The sequence below is a fragment of the Sciurus carolinensis genome, chromosome 16 (genome assembly GCF_902686445.1).
Source record: "Sciurus carolinensis chromosome 16, mSciCar1.2, whole genome shotgun sequence".
NCBI lineage: Eukaryota > Metazoa > Chordata > Mammalia > Rodentia > Sciuridae > Sciurus > Sciurus carolinensis.
The window spans coordinates 52,924,143-52,951,712 of record NC_062228.1 but is presented as its reverse complement, the minus strand read 5'-3'; the positions used below and the strand labels follow the sequence as shown (position 1 = coordinate 52,951,712).

Sequence of the window (27,570 nt, the reverse complement as noted above, 5' to 3'; positions counted from 1 at the left end):
CGCAAAGGGGTAGGGCGGAGCGTCGCGAACGCACTTCCGCCGGCGCTGGGGCGGGGCGGGGCGGGGCGGGGCGGGGCGGGGCGGAGGAGGTGCTGGAGGCTCTGCGGCCCCATTGACGCGGTGTTTCCCGGGCAGAGACAGCGGACCCCCACGAATCAACGTTTTTATTGGGAAATGCCCACGCCCCTGTGGTAGAGGGCCGCGGACCTGCTCCCTTACTCCTAAACACAGTTATATTTCGGGATCCGTCCAGAGAAGGAACCCCGCGCGCGGGGGTCTCACCCGGGCCGGGCCCCTTTCCCTCTCCCGACTCCGTTTTCTCATAGGTAAAATGGGGTCAAGGGGAGACCAGTGCTGCCGAGCTTCTCGCCAGCGCTGAGGATGTCCGATTAAGGATGACAAGGTCGGAAGACTGACCAACGGCGGCCCAAGGGGATGGAGGTACTGGACCTACCCCTTGGCCGGGTTCGCAGGGTCCCTCCAGCCACCTCCCCACCCAGCGCCTCTCCTCTGGCGCCGCGGGCTACGTGGCTTCAGGCCCCGGGGACAGGAGGCCACTCCCGAAGGCTGCCTCTCGGTACTGATTGGGAAACATGTTGCTGCCCACGAGGCTGGCGGTGCCTCCGTCCCCGGGGCCGGGGGCTGAGTAGGAGTCCAGCGTCAGCGGCTCGGCGCCAGGGGGCTCCCCGACCGCGGCCCCTGCAACCCCGCTGGTGGCAACAGCACTGACGAGTGGTGGCGCTGGGGGCAGCAGGTCCAGCATGGTGAAAAACGTGGGGGCCGTGGGGTCATAGGCAAAGCTGTCATCAAGGAGGTCGGGCTCGCAGGGAGGCTCCAGGCCAGGCAGGGACACGGTACCGGGGAAGAAGTCTGTGTCCGGCAGCAGGGCTGAGGGTGGGAGGAACGGGCCTATAAGAATGAGAAGAGCAGCGGACTTTAGCGCCAATTTTGTCTAGGCACTCATTCAAACGCTCCACCCCATACCAAATGCACTGTTTGGGTTGGCCTCCTTTAAGACCAGCCTATGGGTAGAGATTGTCATCATTCTCATAATAACCAAATGAAACACCGAGGCTGGACGTCACACCAAGCTGTCGAGTGGTGAAACCAGGATCAAACCCACACTCCTGCAGGGCTATGAGCAGTTTTCTCCAAGAAGGAGGAAAGGAAGGAGGCTTCTATGTAACCATCAATAAAGCAAGACTCTCCACACCGTGAGATTCCTAAATTGGGAAGTTATCAGTCCCGAAAATGGAAGGTTAAATGATCCGTTTTATTGGAGTATCTCTTCCTCTTTTTTAGATAAAACAAACCTGATAACAAAGGCTAATTACTCTTAGAAGGAGACACAGGAGCTGAGCACTGTGGCGCACACCTGTAATCCCAGTGGCTCAGGAGGCTAAGGCAGGAGGATTTTGAGTTCAAAGCCAGCCTCAGCAACTTAGGGAGGTCCTAAGCAGCTCAGTGAGACCCTGTCTCTAAATTAAATACAAAAAAGGGCTGCAGATATGGCTCAGTGGTTAAGCACCCCTGGATTCAATCCCTGTACCAAAACAAAAACACAGAGACACAGGCCTAGTAATATTCCCAGGGTCCTCTACAGCTTACTGTGGACATGTGACTAAGTGGAACCTGGGCATGGGGTGGAAACTGCAAATTGAAAATAGCAAGAGCTTGGGTCTCTGATGACCATGTAGCCACCAGATCATACCTTGAGTACCTACCACTGCAGTGTGTTTATGTGAGAGAAGAAATAAAATTCTATCCTCTTAAAACTTCTTTCATTTTGGGTTTTGCTGTGAATGTAGTTAAACAGGATTATAACAAAGGCAGGTGGCATTCCTGATTTCTGGCAAGTTCCTAACATACGACTGTGAGAAGTAACTATGACATGATCTCACTCAATTTTGGCAAGGACCCAAACAGTGATAGGTAACAGACATGGGCAATGGGAACATGAGGCTAAGGGAATAATTCTATAAAATGGGCCCACATGCTTGCTTTTAAAAAGCAATTTACCTGCATCCCTGCCTGACTTCATTGATAGGACATGTTACACTCCTCAGAAAACAACCAGTAACCTGCAGGAGACATGCAGGCCTGAAATGCCGATAAGACCACAAGTTGCCCTGGAGGTGAGGGGTGGATTTTCGTGACCTTTACACAGAGCTCAGGGAGATAAGCAAAATTCCCCCTAATCATAAAATCTATAGGAACAAGTTCCAATTAGAATGGTCAGCATGGTTCAAAGTGACTCAGAGCTGCCTTGGACCTTTACCATGTGCAGTGGTTCAGTGGCAGAGTGCTTACCTAGCATATGTGAGGTACTGGGTTGGATTCTCAGCTCCACATATAAATAAATAAGATAAAGGTTCATTGACAACTAAAACAATATTAAAAAATAAGTCATCGTGCTGTCCATCAAAAGTGGAGAGGTGGGCTGGGGCTGGGGTTCAGTGGTAGAGCACTTGCTAGCACATGTGAGGCATGGGATTTGATCCTCAGCACCATATAAAACAATAAATAAATAAACTTTTTAAAAAAGGTCAAGAGGTGGACCTGGGTGGGACTCTCTGGAAACTTCCTGGATTCCCAATAAAACTGGAGGGCAGGACAGGTGTACCATCCGCCTCCTTTCTGAGAGGACCCAGCCTCTCCCTGGAGGGTGTCCCCTTCCCCTTTCCCCATCCCTTCTTATAAACTCAGGCCTGCTACTGAGTGGTCTGTCTGAAATCTTTCTGGGGCGATCCTGGGAACTGGTGAGAGGGCTGAGGGGCGGCTCAGCTCTGCGACACGCCCTTGCCCTGCAACGCGAGGAAGGGCCGCCAGCTGATGGGCGCGCAAGCTGAGGCACAGATGTCGCAAAGCTGCAAAACCGTGGACCCAGTTCAAATCCAGACTGAATCCAGAAGCCGTGCCCCTGCGGCTTTGCCTCAGGAATGAGGGAGAGAACCCAGCAGGTGGATGGAGGGCAGAGCCGGGGACCCTCCGCTGGAGGTTGGCGGAGTGGGCTGGGATTGGTGGTTGCGAGGGGTGGGGCTGTTGGGCATTGGTTACAAGCCGCGGGAGGGTGGGGACAACGTGCGGTACCACAAACAGCCAGGGTGGGACTGGCTGGAGTGGTTGGTGGCTGGCTGGGTGGTGGCTGGCGGTTTGAGGGCTGGGGTCAGGGCGGGTGGGAAGGCTTCTTTGGATGGCAGGCAGTTAGGACTAGAGTGGTGAGAACTAGATGTGGCGTGGGAGTTGAGAGGAAGGCCCAGTGCGCGGCTAGGTTGGAGAGGGCCCTGAACTTGAGGTCGGTGGGCTCTAGCCACCACCGCTGACGCGCCATCCAGTACCTGCGCCACCCACATCATCCCTCCATACAGATGGTGTCAACTCCCTGCTCCAGCAGATCTGCCACGTGGTAGCCTCAAGCAAGAGACTTCTCTCTAGGCCTCAGTTTTTCCACCTATAAAATGGGTGGAATGACAGAGCCTAGGTGTGCAGACTACATGGGTAAACACAGACCAGTTGGGTGCCTGTTCCAGTGTCCGTAAAAAGATAAACACTTAAAATTTGTTCTATGCCAGGTGAGGTGGGGCACGCCTGTAATCTCAGCTACTCAGGAGGCTGAGGAGGGAGGATCATGAGATTGAACTCGGCCTGGGCAACTTAGTGAGATCCTGTCTCAAAAAAAAAAAAAAAAAAAAAAAAGTTTTTTAAGCCTAGAGCACCCGGTTTTCCAGGGCAGTCTTCTCTCCAGCTACTCTGAGATCAACAAGATCAGCAGAGTCAGGAGGGTCAGGCCACAGACTAGTCTGAAAAGCTCAGTGAGGTGGGTACGCAGAGGAGCCTCCGAGACAGAGGGGACAAACCCGGCATAGGTCACGCAGCACATAAACCGCCCGGCAGCGAGGGCAGCCTCCGTCCTGTCTCCGGAGCCTGGTCATGTGGTGAGTACTGGCCTGGGAGCTGCCAGGGAAGCCGGCAGTAGGGACTCCTCAGCTCAGCCCAGGGCACAGCCGGGCAGGAGCAGGACCCACCTGGGCCGTGGCTGGGCAGGAAGTGGTCCAAGAAGGCTGGCTTCTTCTTCCGTCGTTTGCTCTCGATGCCATGGGGGTCTGAAGGAAGGGAAAACAGAGATAGGACCCTCAACTCTGGGGCAGGGACGGAGTGTTGGATCAGCAATCCCCTCCAAAGGACGGGGGGGTGGGTGTGGGAAGGGGCATAGAGACACACCAGAGCTGTTCAGCTCGCCGAGGACGTCGGGCATCCCCCGTTTCCGTTTCTTGTCCACGCCGTAGCTGTCTGTTCAGGAGACACCAGGGCATACAAAGAGCAATCCGTCAACAACAGGAACACATTAACAACGAATCAGAGACCATTTAGGAAAAGGTGAGTTGGTTCTTGACCAACCAATGCAAGCAGATGTGCACATCCTAATCAGAATAAACCCAAATTCACTTCCGGTCACACCAGCCTCTTTGTTGTTCCTGGAACATCTGAGATACAATCTGGCCTCAGGGCCTTTGCACTTGCTGTCTCACTGCTTAAAATGCTCTCCCTCGGGCTGGGACATGGCTCAGTGGCAGAGCACTGGCCTAGCAATGTGCAAGGCACTGGGTTTGATCCTGAGCACCACATAAATAAATAAAAGATACGGTGTCCATCTACAGCTACGAATATTTTTTAAAATGCTCTCTCTCAGCTCCCACCTATCAGTCATCCTTCTGTCCTCGGCTCAGCTGCTCTCTCCTCCAAAGCCTTCCCTGATCCCTAAGTCTGGGCCAGGTGCCCCGAGTCCCCCAAGCAGCTACACTCCAGTCTAGTCACTCTGGTCATCACTGTGGGGACAAGCTGTTCCCCCGTTACAGAACGCATGAGGCAGTGCTAGGGGCTATCTTGGTCACTGCTGTGTCCCCAGCATGCCACACAGGGCTACAGTGGAGCAGACAGGTGGAGGGGATGAGTGAGAAAATCCGAATGCCCGGAGACGGGGACTGTGTCTGCTTTGCAGGGAGGGCTACAGCCCTGAGGGGTCACGGCCACCAGATGCCGTGGTTACCGTGGTCCCGAGGAAGGTACGTGAAGGGCAGCGGCTCACTGCAGACCCCGTCCGTGAGCCGCTGCAGGAAGACATTGACAGTCACGGGCTCCACGATCTCCAGGTCCTCGTAGGGCGGCGTCTTGAACACGATGGCGATCTGGCGGTGCACGTCGGCCTGGGAGAAGTCGGCCCGGCCCTCCCAGGAGGCTGTGCTGAACACCACCGAGATGTCCTCTGGTGGGAGAGGGAGACATCAGCAGAGCAGGGACAGCTGGCCCACTGAGCCTCGACGGGCTCAGCCTCCCTCAGAATCGGCCCTAATCTTCCCAATCCGAAGCTCACCACCTGGCAGCTGGCTCCCACTGGAGTGCACCCTGCAGCCGGTCACTACGGATCGCCTACATTTTTATAGAGATGCTCCTTGGCTTGTGACAGCGTTACATCCCAGCAAACCCATCAGAAGCTGAAAATATCTCAAGTCAAAAATGCCCTGAGCCAGGCGGGGAGGCTCAGGCCTGTAATCCCAGCCACTCAGGAGGCTGAGGCAGGAGGATCAAGAGGTCAAGACCAGGCTGGGCAACTTAGCAAGACCCTGTCTCAAAATGAAAAATGAAAAAGAGCTGGGGATGTACCTCAGTGGTAAAGAGCCCCTGGGTTCAATTCCCTGCACCAAAAACTACATAAATAAAAAGAAAATGCAACTGAGATGCCCTTCACTTGATGAATGGATAAAGAAACGGTGGTATATATACACCATGGAATATTACTCAGTCATAAAGAAGAACAAAATTATGTCATTTGCTGGTAAATGGATGAATTTGGAAAATATCCTGCTAAGTGAAATAGGCCAAGCCCAAAAAACCAAAGGCTGAATGTTTTCTCTGCTAAGTAGATGACAATATATAACAAGGGAGGGTGGCAGGGGGAAGAGAATAATGAAGGAACTTTGCATGGTGTAGAGGAAAACGGGGTGGGAGGGGGTGGGGGATGGAAAGATAGAATGAAAGACAGTATTACCCTACGTGTATGTATGATTGCATGAATGATGTGACTCTACACTGTGTACAACCATAGAAATGAAAAGTTGTACCCTATTTGTGTACAATGAATCGAAATGCAAGCTGTATGTAAAAATTAAAAAATGTTAATAAAAAGAAGAAAATGCGTTGACTCTACCCGACCTAGGGAACACTGTAGCTTAGCAACCGTATGCTTGGCCTGCCGGTAGTCTTCCCTGGTGACCGCGGGCTGGGCGGGAGCCACGGTTCTCTGCAGCTGCCCAGCGTGGAGGGAGCATACAGAAGCACACATGTGGATAGCCCCGGAAAAGATCAAAATTCAAAGGAGAGTTTTTACTGCATGTATATTAATTTCACACCATCGTTTTAAAGTCACAAATCCTAAATTGAACATCGTAAGCTGGGACAGTCTGCGCTACCTCCTCCGATGCTGAGGACCATGTGAGAGGCAGGTGGAATCACTCTCCCCGCCCTGTGGGAGGGCCCACGGCCAGGCTCAGATGGAGGGAGCTCCGCGGATGGCGAGGCTCCGGGCCACAATCCGTTAGTGACGGTATGGAGGGCACGCAGCAAGGGACAGAGGCGCCCGGAGCCAAGTCAGGGGGACCCAGGCGCCAGAGGTCCAGAATCCTTCCCCCACGCAGTCCCAGGGGCCACACTGAAGCCCCCGAGCAAAGAACCATGGAGACACGTGAGACGTGCGGTCCACCAAGGACGCTCCGCCCCAGGGTTCTCGCTGGATGCTTGTCACATGGGTACGTCCTGCCCGCGCAGATCATGGGCGCTCCTGGCCCTTAGGGAATGGTGGGAACCCCCAAACTCCATGCTCCCAGGACCTTTGTGAGCAGAGCTAGTTATTTATGAATTTATTATTTTGGGGGTACGGGGATGAAACCCAGGGGTTCCCTACCTGAGCAACACCCCCACCCTTTTCATTGTTTATTTTTATCTATTTATTTATTTATTTGGTGCTGGGGATTGAACCCAGGGGCACTTTACAGTTATAGCCCCAGCCCGTTTTACCTTTTTTTTTTTTTTTTTTTTTTACTTATTTATTTATTGCAGTACTGAGGATCCAACCCAGCACCTCACACGAACTAGACAAAAGCTCCACCACTGAGCTACAGCCCCAGCCCTATTATTATTATTATTTTTAAATTTTGAGACAGGGTCTCGCCAAGTTGCTAAGGACTTCACTGAGTTGCTGAGGCTGGCCTTGAACTTGAGTTCCTCCTGCCTCAGCCTCCTGAGTCACTGGGATGACTGGGGTGCACCACCGCACCTAACTATAAGGAGGGCTTTGGAAGGAGAAAAGCCTCAGATCTGCTGTGTTCACGCCTGTCTACATACCCACTTCACAGATGGGAAAACCAAGGCTTGGAGATGCTGAGACTCCACACAGCTGCTAGCGGGATGGTCAGGACTCACTGAGCTGTCCTGCCTGCTATTTCTTTTCCGTGTCTAACTGCATTGCTTCTCAACACACTGGCAGCCAGTACGGAGGTTCTAAGTGTCAGAGGCATACAGGCTGCCTCTGTGTCACACAAAAACCCTAAGAAGAAGGTGCCATCAGGTATCCTATTATATAGAGAAGGAAACAAAGGCACAGAGGGTGAAGTCATTTGTCCAACATCACACAACCAGTGAGCAGCGGAGCCGAGAAGGCCACAGTCTTCCAGCTCTGCCAGGACTTGAGGAAGCTGATGGTGTTGCTGGGAGCAGTTTCCTCATTTTAACCAAACCACAGAACTGCCTCAGGGGTCGGTAAGATCCAATGAGTCGCCGCAGGACTTCCAGAGCACGATCCACGGTCATTATCAGTGCTATGATTATCACCATCACATCAGACACACTCTGGAAGGTCACTTTCTCCAGATGGCTTTTCAAATTTGCCTCTTTCCCTCATTTGGGGGAAAAAAGGACTAAACATTACTCTTAACCAACTTCCTGTCATTTTTCTCCAACACTCTATCTTATCTTTCCTCCTAGAAGAAATGCCAAGGGTAGAAGGATTCTTTTCAGAGTCGTCTTTTCTGAATTTGAATCCTGTCTCCACCTGACCAGCGGGGTGACTTCAGCGAGTTGCTGAACCTGTCCATGCCTCAGTTTCCTCATCTGTGAAGTGGGGATGATGATAACAAGGTCTGCCTCAGAGAGCTGTGACGTGCTCAGATGACCTAATAAACGGTGCATATGAAGTGCTCACAGCCATGCTAGGCATGGAGCTAGAACACGGCACATGTCATGGGCTGAGGATGTAGCTCAGTGGCTGAGTGCATCTTGAGGATGAGTGAGGCCATGGGTTCCATCCCCAGCACCACATACACGAGAGAGAGAGAGAGAGAGAGAGACAGAGATTATAATTGTTGGTGGTAATGCTATTTATGATATAGTCACATGATGGAAAATGTAAAAGAAACCCAGCACAAGGGCACATGCCTGTAATCACAGCTACTCGGGAGGCTGAGGCAGGAGGATGGTAAGTTCAAGGTCAGCCTCAGCAACTTAGTAAAACCCTGTCTAAAAATAAAAAAAAAATAAAAAGGGTTGGGGATGTGGCTCACTGGTAGAGCACCTGCCTAGCATGTATGAGTTCAGTCCCCACCACTGGAGAGAGAGAGAGAGAGAGAGAGAGAGAGAGAGAGAGAGAGAGAGAGAGAGGAGAGGAGAGGGAAACTGCAGACAGAGAAATTGCAAGAGATACAGGAAAGTTGAGTACTGTACAGGGAAGACCACAGCCTTCTGCCCTCTCCTGAGCTGGGCGATTCCGGGTGAAAGGAGGTGTCTTTTGGTTGTTGGTTTTTTGGTTTTTGTTTGGAAGCCTCTTTGAGCAAGGAGCATTTGAATAGATGCCAATGGCTGTAAGGTACTTCTCTTGCCCTGTTTGCTTTCTTTATATCCGTTATCACTCGTGTCGGGGCTCCACCACCCCCGCGCCGGGATGGAGCCCAGGGCCTTGCCTGTGCAGGCCAGCGCTCCTCGCGAGTCGCGCCCCGGCTCCTCCTGAACTATTTAGACAATTTCTCCACCAAGATCAGCGTCTCCTGGATGGTGAGCTGAGTGATGGCCATGCTGCTGACACCCAGCCTGGGTCACTCACAGGCCACCACCTTTGCTCAGGGACAGGTGCCCGGATGAACCTATGAACTGCATCCATGTGACCCAAAGCCAGGGTTCTGGATCTTCCCAGGCTGCCGCCCTGGTCAGACACCCCGGCCTCGCCCCGCGGGCCCGCCAGGCCTCACCTTTCTGCACCTTGTCGCACAGCAGGTAGAGCTCCTCGCCGCCCGTGCACGGCCCGCTCTCCTTGTTGATCCTGCAGATCCGCAGCTCTGACGTGTTCGTGGATTCTGGGAAGGAGCGAGAGGAAGAGGCCATAGGGAAACCCACCGGGCAGCTTTCCAGCCAGCGGTGGAGAGGCAGGAGAGGGTGCAGGAGGCGGAGGCCACTGAAGCGTCAGGACACCCGCCAATGGCAAGTCCTCCGTGCCAATGGGGCCAGGGGCCAGAGAAGGGTTCATGGTCCGACATCTTGCAGGACCGTCGCTCTGCCTGACCAGCAGTCCCAGCCCTTCTTCGTTAAGAGTCCCCTCCGGACACCACTTTCCCTCCAGACACGCCCCCACCGGCCATCTCAGTCATGGGGACTGGGTAGGAGGCCATCCACTAGCTCAGCAGTGATCACATGCCCCAGATCTGGCCAGTCGAACCACGGCCTCCCCCAAGCTACAGCCAATTGGTCAAGGAAGAGCAAATGACCACACTCAGGTCAATGAGAGACGGCCCTGAGATTTTTTTTTTTATTTTTATTTTTAGCAAAACTCCTGGGAAAGAGCCAGGATTCCTAAGGCAGGCCTGTAATCAGCAACTCAGGAGGTTAAGACAGGTGGATGGAAAGTTTGAGGCCAGCCTCAGCAACTTACTTAGACCCAGCCTCAAAACAAATTATGAAAAAAGGCTGCAACTGGGTGTGTTGGGTCACACCTGTAATCCCAGGGACACAGGAGGCTGAGGCAGGAGGAAGCACAAGGCCCTGGGTTCGATCCCCAGCACCACAAAAAAAAAAAAAAAAAAAAAAGGGGCTAGGGAGGTAGTTCCGTGGTATAACGCCTCTAGGTTCAATTGCCAATATTGAAAAAAAAACTGGGGTAAGAAAAGAAGCTCTCTTTGGAGTTCAGGAGAGGTATCCAGAACACAGCCATGGGAAGGCCCTGGCAGGAAGCAAGCGTAACGAGGGACAAAACTAGAGAGGCCCCCCACCCAGCGGCACCCTGAGGGCTGAATACAACCACACCTGAGGTACTGCCCAATCGGGTTTTATGTTTTGCTCTGGTTTTGGTCCTGCGATTGAACCCAGGGGTGCTTAACCACTGAGCCACACCCCAGCCCTTCTTTATTTTTTATTTTGAGACAGGGTCTTGCTAAGTTGCTGACCATCTCACTAAGTTGCTGAGGCTGTCCTCAAACCTGCGATTACTTCTTGGCTTCAAACTTGCGGCATTACTTCTGTACATTCTTAGTTAATGGGCAAAATAAATTCTTTTTTTTTTCTTAAAATCCCTTATTTAATTAATATTCCTTGCTTATTTATTTATTGGCTTATTGCAATCCTGGGAGCGAACTCAGGGACACTCTCACACTGAGCTGCATCTCCAATCTTTAATTTCTTATTTTATTTTATTTTTTTATTTGGGATGGGCTCTTGCTAAGTTGCTGAGGTTGGCCTTGAACTTGCGATCCTCCTGCCCCAGCCTCCCAAGCCGCTGGCATTGCAGGCATGCACCACTGTGCCCATCTTATCCTTGCTGGTTTAGATGCTGCCGCAGTTGCTGTGGGTTGGCTAAAGCTGAACGGCTATTCCGAATCCCCTCTTCGGGTCTGTACCCCTCTATGCAGGTTGAAAAAAACCTAACACATACCCAGATTCCCTTGCAACTAGGTGTGGCCATGGAACCAAGTTCTAACCAATGAGATATGAGCAGAAGGCTACCAAGGGGATTCTGGAGAACATAAATTTTTTCTCTACTAAAGAAAGAGGTCGTATGCATGATGCCCCTTGCCTGGGGCTTCATGGTATAACTGCTGTGCAGTCTCTTAACACCAGGAAATGCCATTTTCACCAGCTACACAGTAAATGTTGATCCCCCAAATAGGCTGGGTACGATCTGCACGAACACACAGGGTGATGCTGCCTATCCCATGTCTTGAACACAAACATGATGTCTGGAGCTATGGTAGTCATCTTGTGACCATGAAGGAAAAGCAGAGACTCACAGAGCTGCAGAACCAGCACCTTCCTGATGCTAAGCCGCTAAATCCATATGCACAAACTTAGTAAATGAGACAAATAAAAATAAGTAATTCTGTTTGTTCATGCCACCTTAAGGAGGGTTTTCTGATACCTGCAGCCAAGGACAATCCTAACTGGCCACAGCACCCTGGACTCACTCTTGTCATAGACAGGCTCAGAGAGCACAGGGTCCATCCGCCGCATCTGTCCCTGCTGGTCCCGGTAAGAGGCCTGGAAGCAGATCCTCACGACGTTCATGTCCACCTCCTGATGGTTCTTCAGGGAGCCGGCTGTGGCAGGGACAGGCGGAGGCTGAGGGGGCGGGGCAGGGGCGGGGCGGGGCGGGGCGGGCTGGAGAGGGGCTGGGACAGTGGACTCACCATTGTAGGGGTCGATGCCCTGCTGGATCTTGCGCTCAATGGCAGCCTCTATCTCCTTCTTCCTCACACACTGAATGCCCAGGTTGTTGAAGCTGGAGGAGGAGTGCTCGTGAGGGGCCGCTGCGGCCTTCAACGCTGCCACAGGGCTTGGGCCCAGTGGGGCCAGACATCAGGAAGGGTCTGCGTAATGCAAGCCTCTTGGGAGTTGCCATGGTTTCTTGGAAGACCCGGGAACCCGCCTTATCTGCACCACGTGAAAACACTGGCCAAGGTCATTCACCCAAGCAAAGGCAGGAGTGTTTCACACTGCCCCGTGCTGGTGAGGCCGTGGGGAGCCTGGGGGTTGGGGGCACCCAGCCCTGGCCGGCAGGATGTGGACTGTGTGACATGGCAGTACTCATTCAGTCCACAAGTGTTTCCCGAGTATCTACTACATGCCAGGCGCTGGGCTGGGCTCTGGGAATATAGCAGGGAACAGAAAAAAGAAAATCCCTGCTCTCAGTGAGTTCGTGTCTTCACTAAATTGATAAATCATTGAAATTAGAAATCAAGCCAGGTGCAGCGGCGCACACCTGTAATCCCAGCCACATGGGAGACTGAGGCAGGAGGATCTCAAGTTCCAGGCCAGCCTGGGCAACCTGGCAAGACCCTGTCTCAAAATAAAAAATGAAAAGGGCAACTGGGCACAGTGGCACATGCCTGTAATCCCAGTGGCTCAGGAGGCTGAGGCAGGAGGACTGAGAGTTCAAAGCCAGCCTCAGCAACTTAGCAAGGCCCTAAGCAACTCAGTGAAACACTGTCTCTAAATAAAAAATAAAAAGGGCTGGGGATGTGGCTCAGTGGTTGAGCATCTCTGGGTTCAATCCCTAGTACCAAAAAAAAAAAAAAAAAAAAAAAAAAAAAATAATAATAATAAAAAATCAGCTTAGATCCAGCAACTTCATTTTTAGGAACTGATCCTGAAGAAGAATGACATTAAAAAAAAAATTTCTTCATACCATAGATTGAACCAAGGACACTTAACCACTGAGCCACATCCCCAGCCCTTTTTAATATTTTATTTAGAGACAGGATCTTACTAGGTGCTGAGTCTGACTTTGAACTTGAGATCCTCCTGCCTCAGCCTCCCAAGCCACTGGAATTATAGGCGTGCACCACTGCACCCAGCTAGAATGACATATCTTTAAAGATATTCCTGCAGCGCTGTTAGCCACAGAGCAACAAGGCACTAGAACCATCAAAGGTATCCATTAACAGAGGACAGTTTTAGTTAATTGCATGTATCTATACAATGGAATGCTATATAGCCATGAAAAGGGCTAGAGCAGCTCTGAATATATTGATAGGGAATGAGGTCTAAGATGTATTGTTACAAAAAGACAAGATGCAGGGCCAGGGGTGCCGCTCAGTAATACAGCACTTGCTTAGCATGCACAAGGCCCTGGGTTCCATCCCTGTCAGCGCAAACAAAAAATAAGTTGTGAATATCTGTTGATAAAAGATAGATGTGTGCATGCATATGTGTGTCACATCTTCAGTTGTTTCTAGAAAAAGAAACCAGAGGGTCAAAGATGTTCTTTCTTTCTTTCTTTCTTTTTCAGTGCTGGGGATGGACCCCAGGGCCTTGAGACTCTGTCACTGAGCTCTATCTCCAGCCCTTTGTATTTATTTATTTATGTATTTTTTGAGACAGGGTCTTGCTAAGTTACCAGCCTGGCCTCAAACTTGCAATCCTCCTGCCTCAGCCTCCTGAGTAGCCACCACACCTGCCTCCTTTAGATCTTTTATTTGATAAAAACACATACATTGGAAAGTGAGGGAAGGAATAGGCCTTGCGACTAAGTCAGACCCGGAGTCCCGTCCCAGCCCTGCCATCGACCCTCCTTCCCCTAGCTGAGCCTCCTTTCTTCCTCTGTAAAACTGGGACGCACGGCGCCTGCGCGCAGGTGGGTGCGGCAGGGCTGTGGCTCAGGCGAGGCCCTCCCTGGCCCGGGCCTCCGTTTCCCCAGCTAGGAAATGCAGTAGGGAGGGTCTGGCCAAGCTGGCCTTGCCCTGCCGTTTCCCTGGGCGACCTTCGGCCCCTCCGAATCTCTGGGGCCAAGGGTCGGGGTCAGAGTCAGGTACCTGTGCCGGGGGCTGACGTGGGGCCGGAGCCGCACCCTGCAGACGCCGTCCGTACAGTCCTTCCCCACCAGGCTGTGCGGGTGCACTCGGTGGGGCCAGTCCTTCCACACCAGGCACGCGGTCACCTCCACCTCCCGCAGCCCGCCACAATCCCGGAGCTGCAGGAAGAGAGGCGCGCTTTGGCGGGCTCATCGCAGAGGCCCGCGCCCCTGCACGGTCCCCGGGACGCCCGGCAGCTCCCCTCCTCCCCACGCCCCCACCAGGGCCATGGAAGGGTGGTTGCTCAAGACCCCTCTCCTGTCCAAAGTCGGAAACTTCCAACCGGTGACTCTGGGAGGCCTCCTAAAGAACTGTCCCCTCCACAGGTGTCTCTGGGCAAGCAGAGCTTTAAAAACTCCACGCACACAGAATCTCCTTGTCACACACAGGTAATTCGCCAATCACGAGCAAAGAAAGACACCTGTACAGCAGAGGGGTCCAGTGGCCACCATGTGAACCAGCTCAGCATCCCCAACACTGGGGACAACGCTTGGAACAGGTTGAGTGTCCCTCATCTAAAACGCTTGGGACCAGACACAGGGCACATGCCTGGAATCCCAACGACTCAAGAGGCTGAGGCAGGAGGATCACAAAGCCAGCCTCAGCAACTTAGCGAGGCCCTAAGCAACTCAGTGAGACCCTGTCTCTAAATAAAATACAAAAAAAAAAAAAAAAGGGCTGGGGATGTGGCTCAGGGGTTAAGGGACCCTGGGCTCAATCTCCAGTATACAAATAAATAAATAAGGGCTGGGGAGATAGCTCAGTTGGCAGAGTGCTTGCCTCTCAAGCACAAGGCCCTGGGTTCAATCCCCAGCACCGCAAAAATAGATAAATAAATAAATAAACGACCCCTTTTTTTTTTTAATGGGTGAGGGTGGCTGGGGATGCAGAGCAGTGGCAGAGCCCTTGCCTAGCATGTGAAGCCCTGGCTTCCTTCCCCAGCACTGGGGGAAAAAAAGGAAAAAAAAAAAAAAAAAGTCTTGCCACAATTTCAGCTAGAATTCTCACTTAGCAATCCCAGGCAACAGCAGACAGAAACCAGACTCTTCCAACAGTCCCTGACGCAGTCACTTAGCTCCTCTGGGTCACCAGCTGGGCCCTGCTGACATCTAAGTCCTTCTGAAGCCAGCTCTGAACTTCAGACGCCCAACAGTAAAACGGCACTAAACCAGCCAGGCTCAGAGGCCATGCCTGTAATCCCAGCGGACTGAGGCAGGGGGATCACAAATTCGAGGCCAGCCACAGCAACTCAGCAAGACCCTGTCCTAAAGTTAAAAAAATGAAAAGGGCTGGGGATGTAGTTCAAGGGTAAAGCCCCACCTGGATTCAGTCCCCAGCACCAAACAAGGAAATGCAATTCACCCAGGTGCCTTCGTGGGGGCGTGCTGCCCTCTAGTGGCTGAAGGGGATATTGAGAGTGACTTTGGTTGACATTGTGATGGGGACCCACCGCAGGTAGAAGGGGGACCAGAGGGCAATGCTTGTTTCTAAGACCAGGGACAGTCCAACACTACCATCCCATGTCCCCCAAGGCCTCTGATCATGCTTCAGATAGCCACAGCAGTAACAAACCTGTCTAAAATGACCAGAGCCGAGAACCTAGCCCCCTTTTACATAAACAGAATTTCCCCCATAATTTCAGTATACACTGAATTTTCAAGGGCTGCAGCCACCACGTAAATTGAAAGAAGACTAGCTTTTGTTTAGGTCAAGAGTTGTTTACTACTCTGAAGAATCTCCCCGCCAAGGCAAGCCCGCAGAGTGGCATTAAAGCCACCAGATCTGGGAGGCTGGGTCAGGCTGCCCCTCATGGACACTGTGCCAAGGAGTCTGCACAGAGCCCCAGACAACCATCAGCTTTCCTTAGGTATCCCACAGGGCTGTGCGTGAACATTTACATATTGAAGTAAACGTGCCCCTAGGCGTTAAGTGCTGGATTAACGTCCTCCTATTACTTCTTCACGTTACAGTGTGGGTGATACGAATTTGGGAGTGACTACGGGGGAGGTAGGTAATAGTGTCTATAAGTCTCACTGAGTCAAATAGGGTTAAACCATTCATTTAGGGCTGGCACCCAGCTCAGTGGTAGAGTGCTTGCCCAATAAGTGTGGGGCCCTGGTTCCACCCCCAGCACTTAAAACACACACGACACACGCCTCTCGTAACATCAGGAGGTGCTGAAGAATCTCAAAATCAACACTCTCAGGATGTGAGAAGCCTCCAGGACTGAGCCCTTCATCTCTGTAGATGTTGCATAAGACGGTGGGGGAGACTTTAGACTGGAGCAAGTCAGGCCTGGCACCAAAGTCAGGCTCTGCCCTGGGCCAACTAGGAAACGTCTCTGATCTTAATGTCCTTACCTATAAAATGCATATCAAGAAACGTGCTGGGCACTGTGGAGTATGCCTGTAATTCCAGCAACTAGGGAGGCTGAAGTAGGAGGATCACAAGTTTGAGGCCAAAAAAAAAAGGGCCAGGCATGGTGGTTCACACCTGTCAGGATCACAAGTTCAAAGCTAGCCTCAGCAACTTAGTGAGGTCTTAGGCAACTTAGTGAGACCCTGTCTCAAAATTTAAAAATTAAAAAGGGCTGAGGATATGGCTCAGGGGTTAAGCACCCCTGGGTTCAATCCCTAGTACCAAAACCAAACAAATAAATAAATAAAATTTAAAAGGGGGGGCTGGGATATAGTTCAGTGGTAGAGCATCCTTGTTTTCAATCAGCAGAACCAAGAAAGAAACATGCAAAGTTCCTGGCCTAGTAAATGGTAGTCATCAGTCAGGTGAATGTGCTGTGTGCCCCTGAGAAAGTAACTGAACCTCTCTGAGCCTCAGTTTTCTTATAAAGATGGGGATAAAAATTCTGAATTCAGATTCATAATTCTTATTGGGAATTTTAGATTCTAACAATTTAAAATCAAATGAGCACAAAGCCAGAATAATGGCCTGGAAAGACTTAGCAATTTTAAAAAATTAGGGAAAACACAGTCTTAAAATATTGTCCTGGGCTGGGGAGATAGCTCAGTTGGTAGAGTGCTTGCCTTTCAAGCACAAGGCCCTGGGTTCGATCCCCAGCACCACAAAAAAAATAAATAAATAAATAAATAAAAAATAAATAAATATTGTCCTGCAGATAATTTACTAAGCACAATGGGAAAGTCATCCCTTACCATGCAGAGACCTGGTGGTCACCACTTTAAACACAAGATCCGACTCAACATCACTAACACTGGGTCAAAGTAACATCCGAGGTCTTTTAATACAAGAAATGTAAAAAGCTACAGCGACATGATTTGGGTATTTCTCCCAAAATGCATGACGTGATCTAATCTGCAAGCAGCCAACAAACCCAAAACATCTGTCTCATCACAGCAATTCTGGAGGTTAAGACAGGAGGATGGCAAGTTCAAAGTCAGCCTCAGCAACACAGTGAGGCCCTAAGCAACTCAGCAAGACCCTGCCTCTAAATAACATATATATTAAAAAAAAGGTGGCAGCCCGAAATGGCTGTGCCAGGAGTAGCTGAAGTCCCGGTGTGTTGGAGGAGGAACTGGAGAGTCACTGGCCACTGGGAGGAGAGCAACAGGGTCAAGATGGAAAACCATAAGCCACATACATAATGCCATCAGGGAAAACTCAATTTTTGATATCATAGCCAGAAAAATTGAACTACTACCAGAACCAGAAAGGAATCTACTTGAACACGGATCCACAGATGCTGGACCCAGAGCTGCTTCTGTGGCCTAAGAGCAAACAGTCTTTTTCGGCACATCTTCCATGTGACACAGGCCCAAAGAGCTGCTGGTTTACCAATAGGCAGCGCTCCCATTTTTGACAGCAAATGTATCTCTCAAAGGTTTTGTAAGTTTACCTTTGAGTACAGGTGAACTGCATTGTGAAACCTGTGTCATGACCCGGAGCGGGCTTGCTGGTTTTGTCTTAGGAGGACTGTACCCTGTTTTCTTGGCTGTACCTGTAAATGGTGGCCTAGCAGCCAGGTATCAGTCAGCTCCACTACCAGAGAAAGGAAACACCTTAACTTCCGGATTAGAATTTCTGCGCCTCTCTTCAGAAGGATGTTACTTCCCATTTTACTTCAGACTATGTTTGCAGCATACCTTGGCTCTAGACAATGTGAAGTACTTATAAAGGCCCTTCAGTTACCTGAACCTGGCCTAGAAACTCACTGATTTTAAGCAAATGTGTATACAGAAATGAAACTGTAAAGACAACCTGTAAAAAAAAATTAAAAGGTGGGGGGCTGGGGATGTGGCTCGGTGGTTAAGTGCCTCTGAGTTCAAACCCCAGTACCCCCAAAAAAAGGAAAAAAGAAAAAGAAAAAAGAATACATCCTTGTTCTCAAGAAGCACATGACAAAACATTTTGGGTGCAGTGTCACGTCTCGCACGTCAAATCCCTCTGCCAGTGTCTGCACAGAGACAGAAGGTGGGCACCCCTGCTGGCTCCACTCCAGCGCCAAATGCGAGGGAGAGCTCAGGTGGAGCGAGCGAGCGAGCGTGGCCCAGGCCTTGGGTATTCACTCTATTCTTGTGCACATGCTGTACGTTCACAGCACCACAACAGGGCTGGGCTGCAGTCAGCGGCAGACGCCTGGCTAGCGCTCCTGAGGCCCTGGTTTCCACCCCCGTTACTGCAAAACAAATAAACAACCAAGAGAAAAGAAAAGGTTAAGGTTAGGACTTAAAGTTGAAAAGCGAAATCCCCTCTCAAATTGGAAAAACGGATCATGGTCAAGGATGGATGTAAGGGACATGGCTGGGGTGTGCTCAGGGGTAGAGGGCTCGCCTGGCACGCACGGGGCCACACAGAAGCGTGCACGGAGAGACGGGTGGGGATAAGCAAGGACCGTAAAGCTGCCCGCTCCCTGCACACTGCCCTCTCCTCTGCCCCAGGCCTGGGAATATACATTTAAAGGCAACTTTTTTTATTTCCCTCTGGTACCGAGGACGGAGCCCAAGGCTTGTGCATGATGGGTAAACACCCTGCGAAGAGCTGCGCCCACAGCCGTTTTTCTCTTAGTGCGAGACAGGGTCTCGCTAAGTTGCCCAGGCTGGCCTCCAACTTGGGCTTCTCCTGCCTCAGCCTCCTGAGCCTCTGGAGTCACAGGCGTGCGCAGTAGAACGCCGTTGATCAGAATGCCCCTCCCACACTCTGCACCCCAATTCCAGCCCCAATCGAGTGAAGATAAAGGCTACCCCAGCCCAGCTGCAGGAAAGGGAGCCTGCACACAGCGCGGAGCCCGCCACTGCCCCTGCGGGATTGCCTTGTGGGTGGCAGATGAGGAAACTCATTTTGCAGATGAGGAAACTGAGGCCACGAGGCACACTGAACTGGCCCCCATTCACACAGCAGGACCAGGATTTCTACTGTCAAACCCGAAGCTGAGGTCGAGGCCTCCTCCAGGGTGGTGGGGACCCAGAGGACAGGCAATTGCCGGCTCCTCACCCAAATAAAGCCACAAGTGCCAAGGTCATGAGGGAGAGGGAACCAGGACCTCAAACGGGGCGCAGAGACATGGGGGGGCGGGGTCTGTCCTGCGGTGGCTGAGTAGGAGACCAAGCTGCAGGAGATGGGGACTCCAGGGAGAGGAACAGCATGGTCCATGGCCTAGTGACTGCAGGACTGAGTCAGGAGGGGCTGGGGACGGTGGGGGGCAGCCAGCGTCAATGAGAGGTCCTGGAGTCCCAGGGAGGAGCTTGGCCTCCCTCCTGAGGGCACTGGGGGGGCCAAGGAAGGGTTCAGAGCAGAGGTGTCCTGTGCATTTAACAGGCCACCTCCCACTGAGCTGGCTTCCCAGTTAACAGGCACGGCGTACAGCACGGCGCGAGCCGGCACGGAGGTGCACCCCGACCCCAGTGACTTGGGAGATCGAGGCAGGGGATTCACAAGTGTGAGGCCAGGCTCAGCACCTTAGCAACGACCTTGTCAATTTAGTGGGACTTCATCTCAAAATAAAAAATAAAAAGGGCTGGGATGTAGCTCAGCGGTTCAGCAACCCCTGGTTTCAGTGCCCAATGCCAAAATATAAACAAAAACACACTGTGTGGCTTTTTGGGTTTTGTTTTTGCAGGGCTGGGGGTGTAGTTCATTGCTAAGGCCCTTGCCTAGCATGCTCCAGGCCCTGGGTTCCTGGGTTTCACACGGTGGTATGACACTCAGGCACGTTCTGCACTGCACTTGAATGTTTTTGATTCTTAATGTATTCTGGAGACACTTCCACATCAACGCTCAGGGGCACCTCCATTTCCAAGCACTGACCTATCAGTCCCCGTATTTAGGTTCTGCGCTCACAGATGCATTCCTCAGAGCTGTGTGGATGCCAGCACCAGCTCCCTCCTGACTGACACCAAAGCTCCCAATTCCCAGCTAGGCTAACAAGATCCCCCTTCACCAAACTGCATGCACAGCTCTTGGCAAATCCCTCCAGGTGGAGTGGCCGAGCCCCGGGTATGGTGAGCCCAGGAGCGCTAACGATGCCAGCTCCCACCTGTACTTAGCACTTACCATGGAAGAGGCCCAGACATGTCTAACTAACTCATTCAACCCCACTAACAACCCCAGGAGGCGGGTTATTATTATTATCCCACTTTGCAGAAGAAGAAACAGGCACAGAGAGACCGAGTCACCTGCCCAAGGTTGCACAGCTAGTAAACGGCTTAAGGTGGGGTTGGAACCCAGGCACTCTGAGTCTTCAGGCCTCACTCACTTGGAAACCGGGAGGCTACACTGCCTTTACAGCCAGTGACAGTTTTGATGAGTGTTGATAAATACTGCCACACTGCCAGGTAGAAAGCCTTTCTCTGGACGCCCTTTTGCGCCTTTTGAGTTCCCGGCCCGACAGTAGGAGAGCAATAACCACCACCACCGTGCACTCCGGGGCCAGGACGTGCAGGGGCGCCCCGGCCTCGCGCCCGGCCCACCTCGATGGCGGGCAGCGTCTTGCTGGCCTCGGTGCTGCTCTCGCCCAGGATGCTGCCGGCCGAGCGGCCCTCGCACTCGTAGCGGAAGCGCATGCCGCGCTGCTTGGGCTGCTCCGTGATGACCAGGTGCGGCCGCGGGCCCGGGCCCGGCGCGGGCGGCATCAGCCGGCCCAGGGCGCAGCCCCAGGACGGCGGCGTGGCGGGCGCCGAGGAGCCCAGGGTGACGGTGCTCAGCGAGGCGGCCCCGCGGGACACCAGGCGCGGCTGGCCGTCGCCGGGGCCGGGCGGCGCCCCCTCCAGGCCGAAGCCATTCTCCTTGATGTATTCGTCGATGATCTCTGCGGGAGAAGCAGACACTGTGGTGACCCCGCGCCAGGAGGGGCCGGAACGCGCCGCCGCTCCACCCGCCCGCTCCCAGGCTCCTTCCCAGCCCGCGCGGCCAGGGGCCTCGCCTTCCTCCTGGCAAACCACCCGGCATCCCCAGCTGCTGACGCCAGAAACCTGCGGGTCGCTCTGATTCTGTTTTCTTCCACCCCCTAGATGGACTCCCCTCGCTAGCACTCCTGAACCCATTCTCTGTGTCGCCCCTCACCTGGATAAAGGTAAGGGCAACCCACAGGGCTGCGTCTTGTAACCCTAATGATAGCCGCTCTGCAGCGGCCGCGCCCCGGGCCCCAGCTGGAAGGGTCAACTTTCCCCGGCAACACAGCGAGGCCTCCGCCTCGGCCTCCCTGCCTCGCAGTGGCTGGGATCACAGGTGCGGAAACCCCGCTTGGCAAGGGTCTTCTTCATGCCCACCATCCCGTCTCTGCTAAATCTGACCCTTGTAGTAGCCCGGCACAGTGGCACTGGTCTGTAATCCCAGCATCTGCGGAGGCTGAGACAGGAGGAGCAAGTTCAAGGCCAGCCTCAGCAAGTTAGCTAGGCTCTAACAGTGAGACCCTGTCTATATATATATATATATTTCTAATCCATGGAGTACTTCCACCTCTATGTTTCTATTTCAAAACTAGATTTACTTTCTGCGTATTCTCCCCCCAACACTGTCCACATCCAGCTCCTTCACCTCTCCTCTGGACCACTGCCGGCAGCTCAGTCCTCTCTTCCTGCCTTTCCACCTGCATCTGTCCCCCCCACACAGCCCGAGGGATTTTTGTGAGGTCCAAGCCTGTCCCTCCTCTGCTCACAAGCCTCCCTGGGAGTCAAAATCAACACCCTCCCCCGAGAAAACTCCCCCAAACTCCATTCATCTAGAAAACCAGCTCCAGCCCCTTCTGTTTCTTGCACCCAAGAAACCTGGCCCCCTTCAGGGCCTCGCATGTGCTCTTCCCACGGCCTAAACCCTGCTTCTCTCCCATTCCCCACATAGGCTCCCCTCAACCTTCTGGTCTCTGCATTCAAATGTCACCTCTTGCAAAAGCCCAGATCCCCTGCCTTCCCGGCCCCTGTCCCTCTCCTAGTCCTTCACCGCCTCAGCCCGATCTCACAGTCACTCCTTGGCCTCCAGAGCCCCCACTCAACTCAGCTCCAGAAGGGCAGGGACTTTGCTTTGTCATGACGGGACCCCTGTTCCCGGGAGGGCTCACTGACATCACTGAAGGACAGCAGCCTGGCTGCTCTAACAGTAACCCGGAGGCTGCTGACTCCCCCAAGGGCTCCCCCAGTTTCAAGGACTGCTCAGGGTCTTGGGAACATGACTCAGTGCGAATCCCCCAGTGTTCCCCAGGGCGGCACCTGCACCCTCCTCCCCGCCTGCCCCTGTGAGCACCTGGGCCCTCCGCCTCCCGCACGCCTGCCTCCTGGTACTCACCCAATTCATCTGTGGAAGGAAGAGAAAGAAAGGTTCAGAAAGTGGCCAGGGTCTGTCATCTCTCCAGACGGATCCCCAGCCCTGTCCCTCCTGTGACCCTTCCCCCTGCCTCCATCCTGGGACACCCTAGGATGACTCCTGGGCACCAAGCCCCAGCCCCCATCTTCCCCTTCTGGGAAAACCTCCCTTCAGCCCCTAATATCGGGGGCTCAGCATCAGGGCACCCTCAAACTCAGTCAAACGCCCCACTAACATTTAGACCATGTTAGGGACCAATTTAGGGATTGGGAAGCATTGCTGGGGACCTGTGCAAAAGAAAGGGTCTTCTCACTAGGGGAAAAATGGACCCCCTGATGCTGAGCAGAGTGCAGGCTCCTTCCCGAGAGTCCAGCCTGGGCCCGGGCAGGCCACTGGCTGCTGTGTGAAGGCCCAAGGAGGCAGATCTGGTCGCAGCCTGGATCCAAGCCCAGACTGCATTCCAGCCCGGCCCCTGTGCCCACCCACTCCCCAGATGGCCCCCTGCTTCCTGAGAGAGGAGTGACAGTGATGCTGGGTCCTCGGGGAAGCCCCCTGTCTCCTGCCCAGGAAAATGCAGCCCAGAAAGGGGCGGTGGAGAAATTGAAACCAACCTCCCGTCATTCCACGACAGGACAGGACGAGGGGAAGCCCAGAGGGCACAAGCCAGCCTCGGAGTCACTCAGCAGAGGAGCTCGGGCCAGAGGCTCCACCCAGGGTTGCTGAGCAGGCCACTGGCTGGCCGGGCCCTGCTGCCAGAGCTACCCTCCTCCTCCTCTCCGGGCGTGGCCGCTGCAGCCAGGACTTCGCCCCTTGGAAGGTGGTTCTCCTGCACCCTTTATCTCAGGTCATCTGTGAAGTCAGCAGGGTGCTCAGGTCCCCACTAGGGAAATGGGGAGACCGAGGATGGGAGAGAGAAAGGGACCTGCTTGCGGTCCCTGGCAGGGCCACCATCAAGTTACTTCAACTTGGAAAATCCTTCTTAGACTTCTATGCTGATGAAGCTGGGGACCCAAAGACAAGTTAGATTTGGGGCCCTCGAGTCTCCAGGCTGCAGGGGGATGCTGAGTCGGGGCGAACACGGGCTGGAGCTTGGGATTGACAGCTTCGTTTAAGTTCCAACACTGCTATTTGCTAGCTGTGTGGCCTTGGGCCATTGCTTACATTTTTCTAAAAATACGTTTTTAGTCTTTGATGGACCTTTACTTTGTTTACTTATATGTGGTGCTGAGAATCAAACCCAGTGCCTCACACATGCTAGGCAAGCACTCTACCACTGAGTCGCAACCCCCGCCCGCCATTGCTTACATTTTTTGTGCTTTGTTTCTTCATCTATAAGATGGGCATAATAATGCTTACCTTGTTAAGCTTGAATACTTTAAAAAAATCAAACAACACTTAGAACTGCTTCCCTACATAAATGCTGGCTGCTATTAGACAAAGTGATGGGGGACCTTTTTTTGGGGAATCATTAATCCTTTCCCCTCTCTAGGCCTCAGTTTGTCTGTCTATGAAATGGGAAAGTTTGGGGACATGGTTTTACAGCATAAGGGGTAGAGTACACAGGGCTGGTTTGAATCCTAGCTATCACTGGCCTGTGGCCTTGGCCAAATTAGTTAACTTTTCCAAGTCTCCTCGGAGTCTCCTCGGAGGTCTGAGCTTCTCTATCGGGAGTTAACATGAGGTTTCGAGATCACACAGGTAAACTGTTAATTGCTGTATCTGGTCACTCTATGCCCTCCAAAGCTTGGCTAATGTTATCTGAAATCTTCTTTCAGCCAGGAAATGTTAGGAACTTCCTCTCCTTACTCAGGGTTCTATTCAAACAACAGACCTCCCATACAGATTTGCTGCCATTCAGGGCCAGCCAGGATGGGTCACTTGGGAGCACAAATCTGATGATGTATTTTTTGCCTCAGGTCCTTTGCACAGGTTGGTCTCTTCCTGAATGTTCTTCCCCCAGCTCTTTGCATGGCTCCCTCCTCCTATTCCTTTAGATTTCTGTGCAAATGTCACCCCCTAGACAGAATTTTCTTTTTCTTTTCTTTTTTTTTTTTTTTTTTTTGCGGTACTGGGGATCGAACTCAGGGCCTTGTGCTTCTGAGGCAAGCACTCTACCAGCTGAGCTATCTCCCCAGCCCGCTAGACAGGATTTTCTGGCCACTTTATCCAAGACAGTCCCCCAAGCCCCCAACTCCAGTACCTTTGTTTTATAACTTTCATGGCACTGATTAGGATTTGACATAGCCTATCATTATAATGATTCCCATCTGTCTTTTCCTACAGACTGTGAGCACTGAAAAGGGAGGACCACGTCTGCCCAATCCTCATTGTGTCCCCCAGGCCCAGCCTGTGTTGACGAAAATGAAGGGAATTTTCCCTCTATCTCCTTAGTTCTCTTGTCCCCACCCTACTGTTAAATATCACTGATCCCAGGATTTCACCACAGCCCTTATTACATTTTATAATCCCACATTTGACTTATTGTTTATATGTCCGCCTTCCCATCTAGGGAAGGAATGCTGTGAGGGCAGGGCTGGGGTTATCTCAGTCACTGCTATGTCCCCAGCCCTGCCCAGCACAGGGCCAGAGATACAACAGGCACTCAATAAATATTTATTGAATAGATGACATCAGAAATTACTCTCATTTGAAACCAATGATCTAGGTTTCAAGCCACTGGTTCCTGCCCAGAACCAGTGATTGGACCAAATCTATCCCCAATGCCATTTCCTACCTTCCCCCACCCCCCGAATTCTCAGACCTGTTAGAGAAGCTACAGTATCTCCTTTATGGTCACCCCAGCACTTTTGAGGTTCATCCCAAGATTCTACTTCTAGACAGAGGCCCAGACCCAGCCAACTGGGACCATCGCATGGTCACAATGTCAGGACTCTATCCCTGCCCTCCAAATCCAGCAAATCTAAAACAGAAAGGGTGTCAAAACTGGGTGAGGACTCTGCATTTCCTTGGGCAGCACTGGATTTTGGAAGGCACAGGCTGAGGGACTTTATAAACAGTTCTCAGCATCTCTTGGGAACTTCCTAAAAATGCAAACTCTCAGGACCCATCCCCACACCCACTGAATCAGAAACTTTCTAGGTAGGACCTAATAATCTGTTTTAACAAACCCTCTGGGGTGATTCCGACACACATGGTTTAAACACTATTATAGCTTTTCTAATAATAATTATTACCATTATCATTACACCTCTAACAGTTAACACTTATTGAGCCTTTACTGTGTGCCAGACACTGCTTTGCAAGTTTACATGTATCAACTTACTGTATCCTCTCCATCTCCCTAAAAGGGAGGCACTAATATTATGCCCACTTTACAGATAAGGACAACTGAGGCCCAGGCAGGGTAAGCGACTGGCAGACATTCATACAGTGAGGGGGCAGTGGCTCCAGCATGGAAAGGCCAGCTCTAAGGCCCAAGATGGCAGTCTTTACCCTCTGCTATACCATGGGGAATCTCTAACCAGGGCTCCTCTTTCACTTTTACCTGTGAGTCTCTAACAGTCCAGAAAGTAGGGACACCTAGGGGGCCATCTCAAAGGGCAGGAAGGGACACAGCCCATCTCAGGGGGGATGAAATAGACTTCTGCAAATCCCCCAGACGGAAGTAGGTCCAATGCTGTCAACACAGGGGCTTCCCCCACCCCATCTCGCACATGCAGGTGGGCGGGGGCTGAGGAGGGTGGCTCACCTGTGGTCCTGGAAACGCTCAGTGAGATCGAGGAGAGGTCATTAGACCCTAGGAAAGGGAGGCATGTCTCAGAGGGTGATGGGCAGCGAGAGGAACAGAGAATTATTCAAGCCCCACCTTGTTCCTCTCTTAGTCCCGCCCCTTTGGATCAGGCCCCTCCCCTTACCACCTGCAGAGTCGGGCCACGTTTCCTCGCCCAACTCTTGGACAGGTCCTGACCTTTCTACCGTTCACCTCACCCTTCATCACGCCCAAAACCCGTCCGTGCCTCTTCCCCTTAAGGTGCGGCTCGGAGGACCCATTCTCGACCTGTTAGGAAATCCCCTACCCCTTTCCTTCTCCCAGGGCAGGACGCGACCCCTTTGCTGTTTCACTGTCACGCCCGCCCCCTCTCCAGCGGGAGGCAGGCCCCACCCCTCCGCATTCTCTGCGCCAGGCCCCGCCCTTCGCTTCCAGAACACGCCCTTCCCCCTTCGCTCCGCAGCCAGGCCCCGCCCCCTCGTCACTCCGAGTCGGGTCCTGCTTCCTTCTTTGCTTTAGGCCCCGCCCCCTCCCGCCCTCAGGAGCAGGCCCCGCCCCGTTCGTGGCTCCTTTCCTCCCCCTCCGAGTCTGGCCCCGCCCCTATGTCCCTCAGGAGCAGCTCCAGCTCCACCTTCTCAGAGCCAGGCCCCGCCCCTCCTCCCTCTGGCAGTCGGTCCCCGCCCCTTTCTCTGCCTCAGAGGCAGGCCCCGCCCCCTTCTCACTCTACAGCGGGACGCCTTGCCTGTACCTTGGGCCGGAGCCTTCATCGTCCTGTGCCTCCCTCCAATACAGTGTCCCATAACCCTCACATTCTCCCCGCGCAATACCTAGACTCTTGTAGGAACCCCCAGGTTACTCCGGGACCCCCAGAACTCCCACATCTCCAGCCCCGCCCCAGACTCCTCTCCCGAACGCCGGCTCCGCTTACCCAAGGCCCCCAGCTCCGGCGCAGCGGGCGGTCTAGCGACGCGGCGACTCGGCATGGCCCGGCCAGTGGGGACCGAAGGCCAGGAGGCCGGCCCAGACGCACGCGGGCAGGCCGGACAGCCGGGAGGCACAGTCTGGCGGGCGATCGCGGGTCGGGAGAGCGGCGCAGAGGCTGGGGCCGCAGGCCGGGCAAGACGCGCGGCGCCCGGGGCTGCGGGGGGCGCCGGGCCGGGCCGGGCGGGCGGCGGGAGGGGGCGGGGCGGC

At 53.0% G+C, this 27,570-nt stretch overlaps 1 protein-coding gene, 1 non-coding gene and 1 pseudogene across 4 annotated transcripts; 2 read left to right on the top strand and 1 right to left on the bottom strand.

The window, feature by feature from the left end:
• Nucleotides 1-151: 151 nt before the first annotated feature.
• On the bottom strand, nucleotides 152-27,570 carry Relb (RELB proto-oncogene, NF-kB subunit). Of its 3 annotated transcripts, none has more exons than XM_047528909.1 (12): nucleotides 27,308-27,570; nucleotides 26,359-26,406; nucleotides 22,590-22,640; nucleotides 20,822-21,159; nucleotides 13,842-13,999; nucleotides 11,718-11,809; nucleotides 11,496-11,627; nucleotides 9,294-9,398; nucleotides 5,048-5,263; nucleotides 4,222-4,290; nucleotides 4,026-4,103; nucleotides 152-909 (listed from the first exon to the last, which is right to left on the bottom strand). In XM_047528909.1, the coding sequence occupies exons 1-12, from the start codon at nucleotides 27,360-27,362 to the stop codon at nucleotides 524-526; spliced, it is 1,728 nt and encodes a 575-aa protein (XP_047384865.1). In that variant the 5' UTR covers nucleotides 27,363-27,570; the 3' UTR covers nucleotides 152-523. The 3 variants fall into 3 exon arrangements, with proteins under 3 accessions (XP_047384865.1, XP_047384867.1, XP_047384864.1); XM_047528911.1 differs by having other exon boundaries at nucleotides 22,632-22,640; nucleotides 27,308-27,569; XM_047528908.1 differs by lacking the exons at nucleotides 26,359-26,406; nucleotides 27,308-27,570 and adding an exon at nucleotides 23,261-24,692 and having other exon boundaries at nucleotides 22,632-22,640.
• On the top strand, nucleotides 16,890-16,963 carry Trnae-uuc (transfer RNA glutamic acid (anticodon UUC)). Its single transcript has one exon. It is a non-coding gene; the product is annotated as a tRNA-Glu (tRNA).
• On the top strand, nucleotides 17,474-18,070 carry LOC124966997 (transmembrane protein 126A-like; annotated as a pseudogene).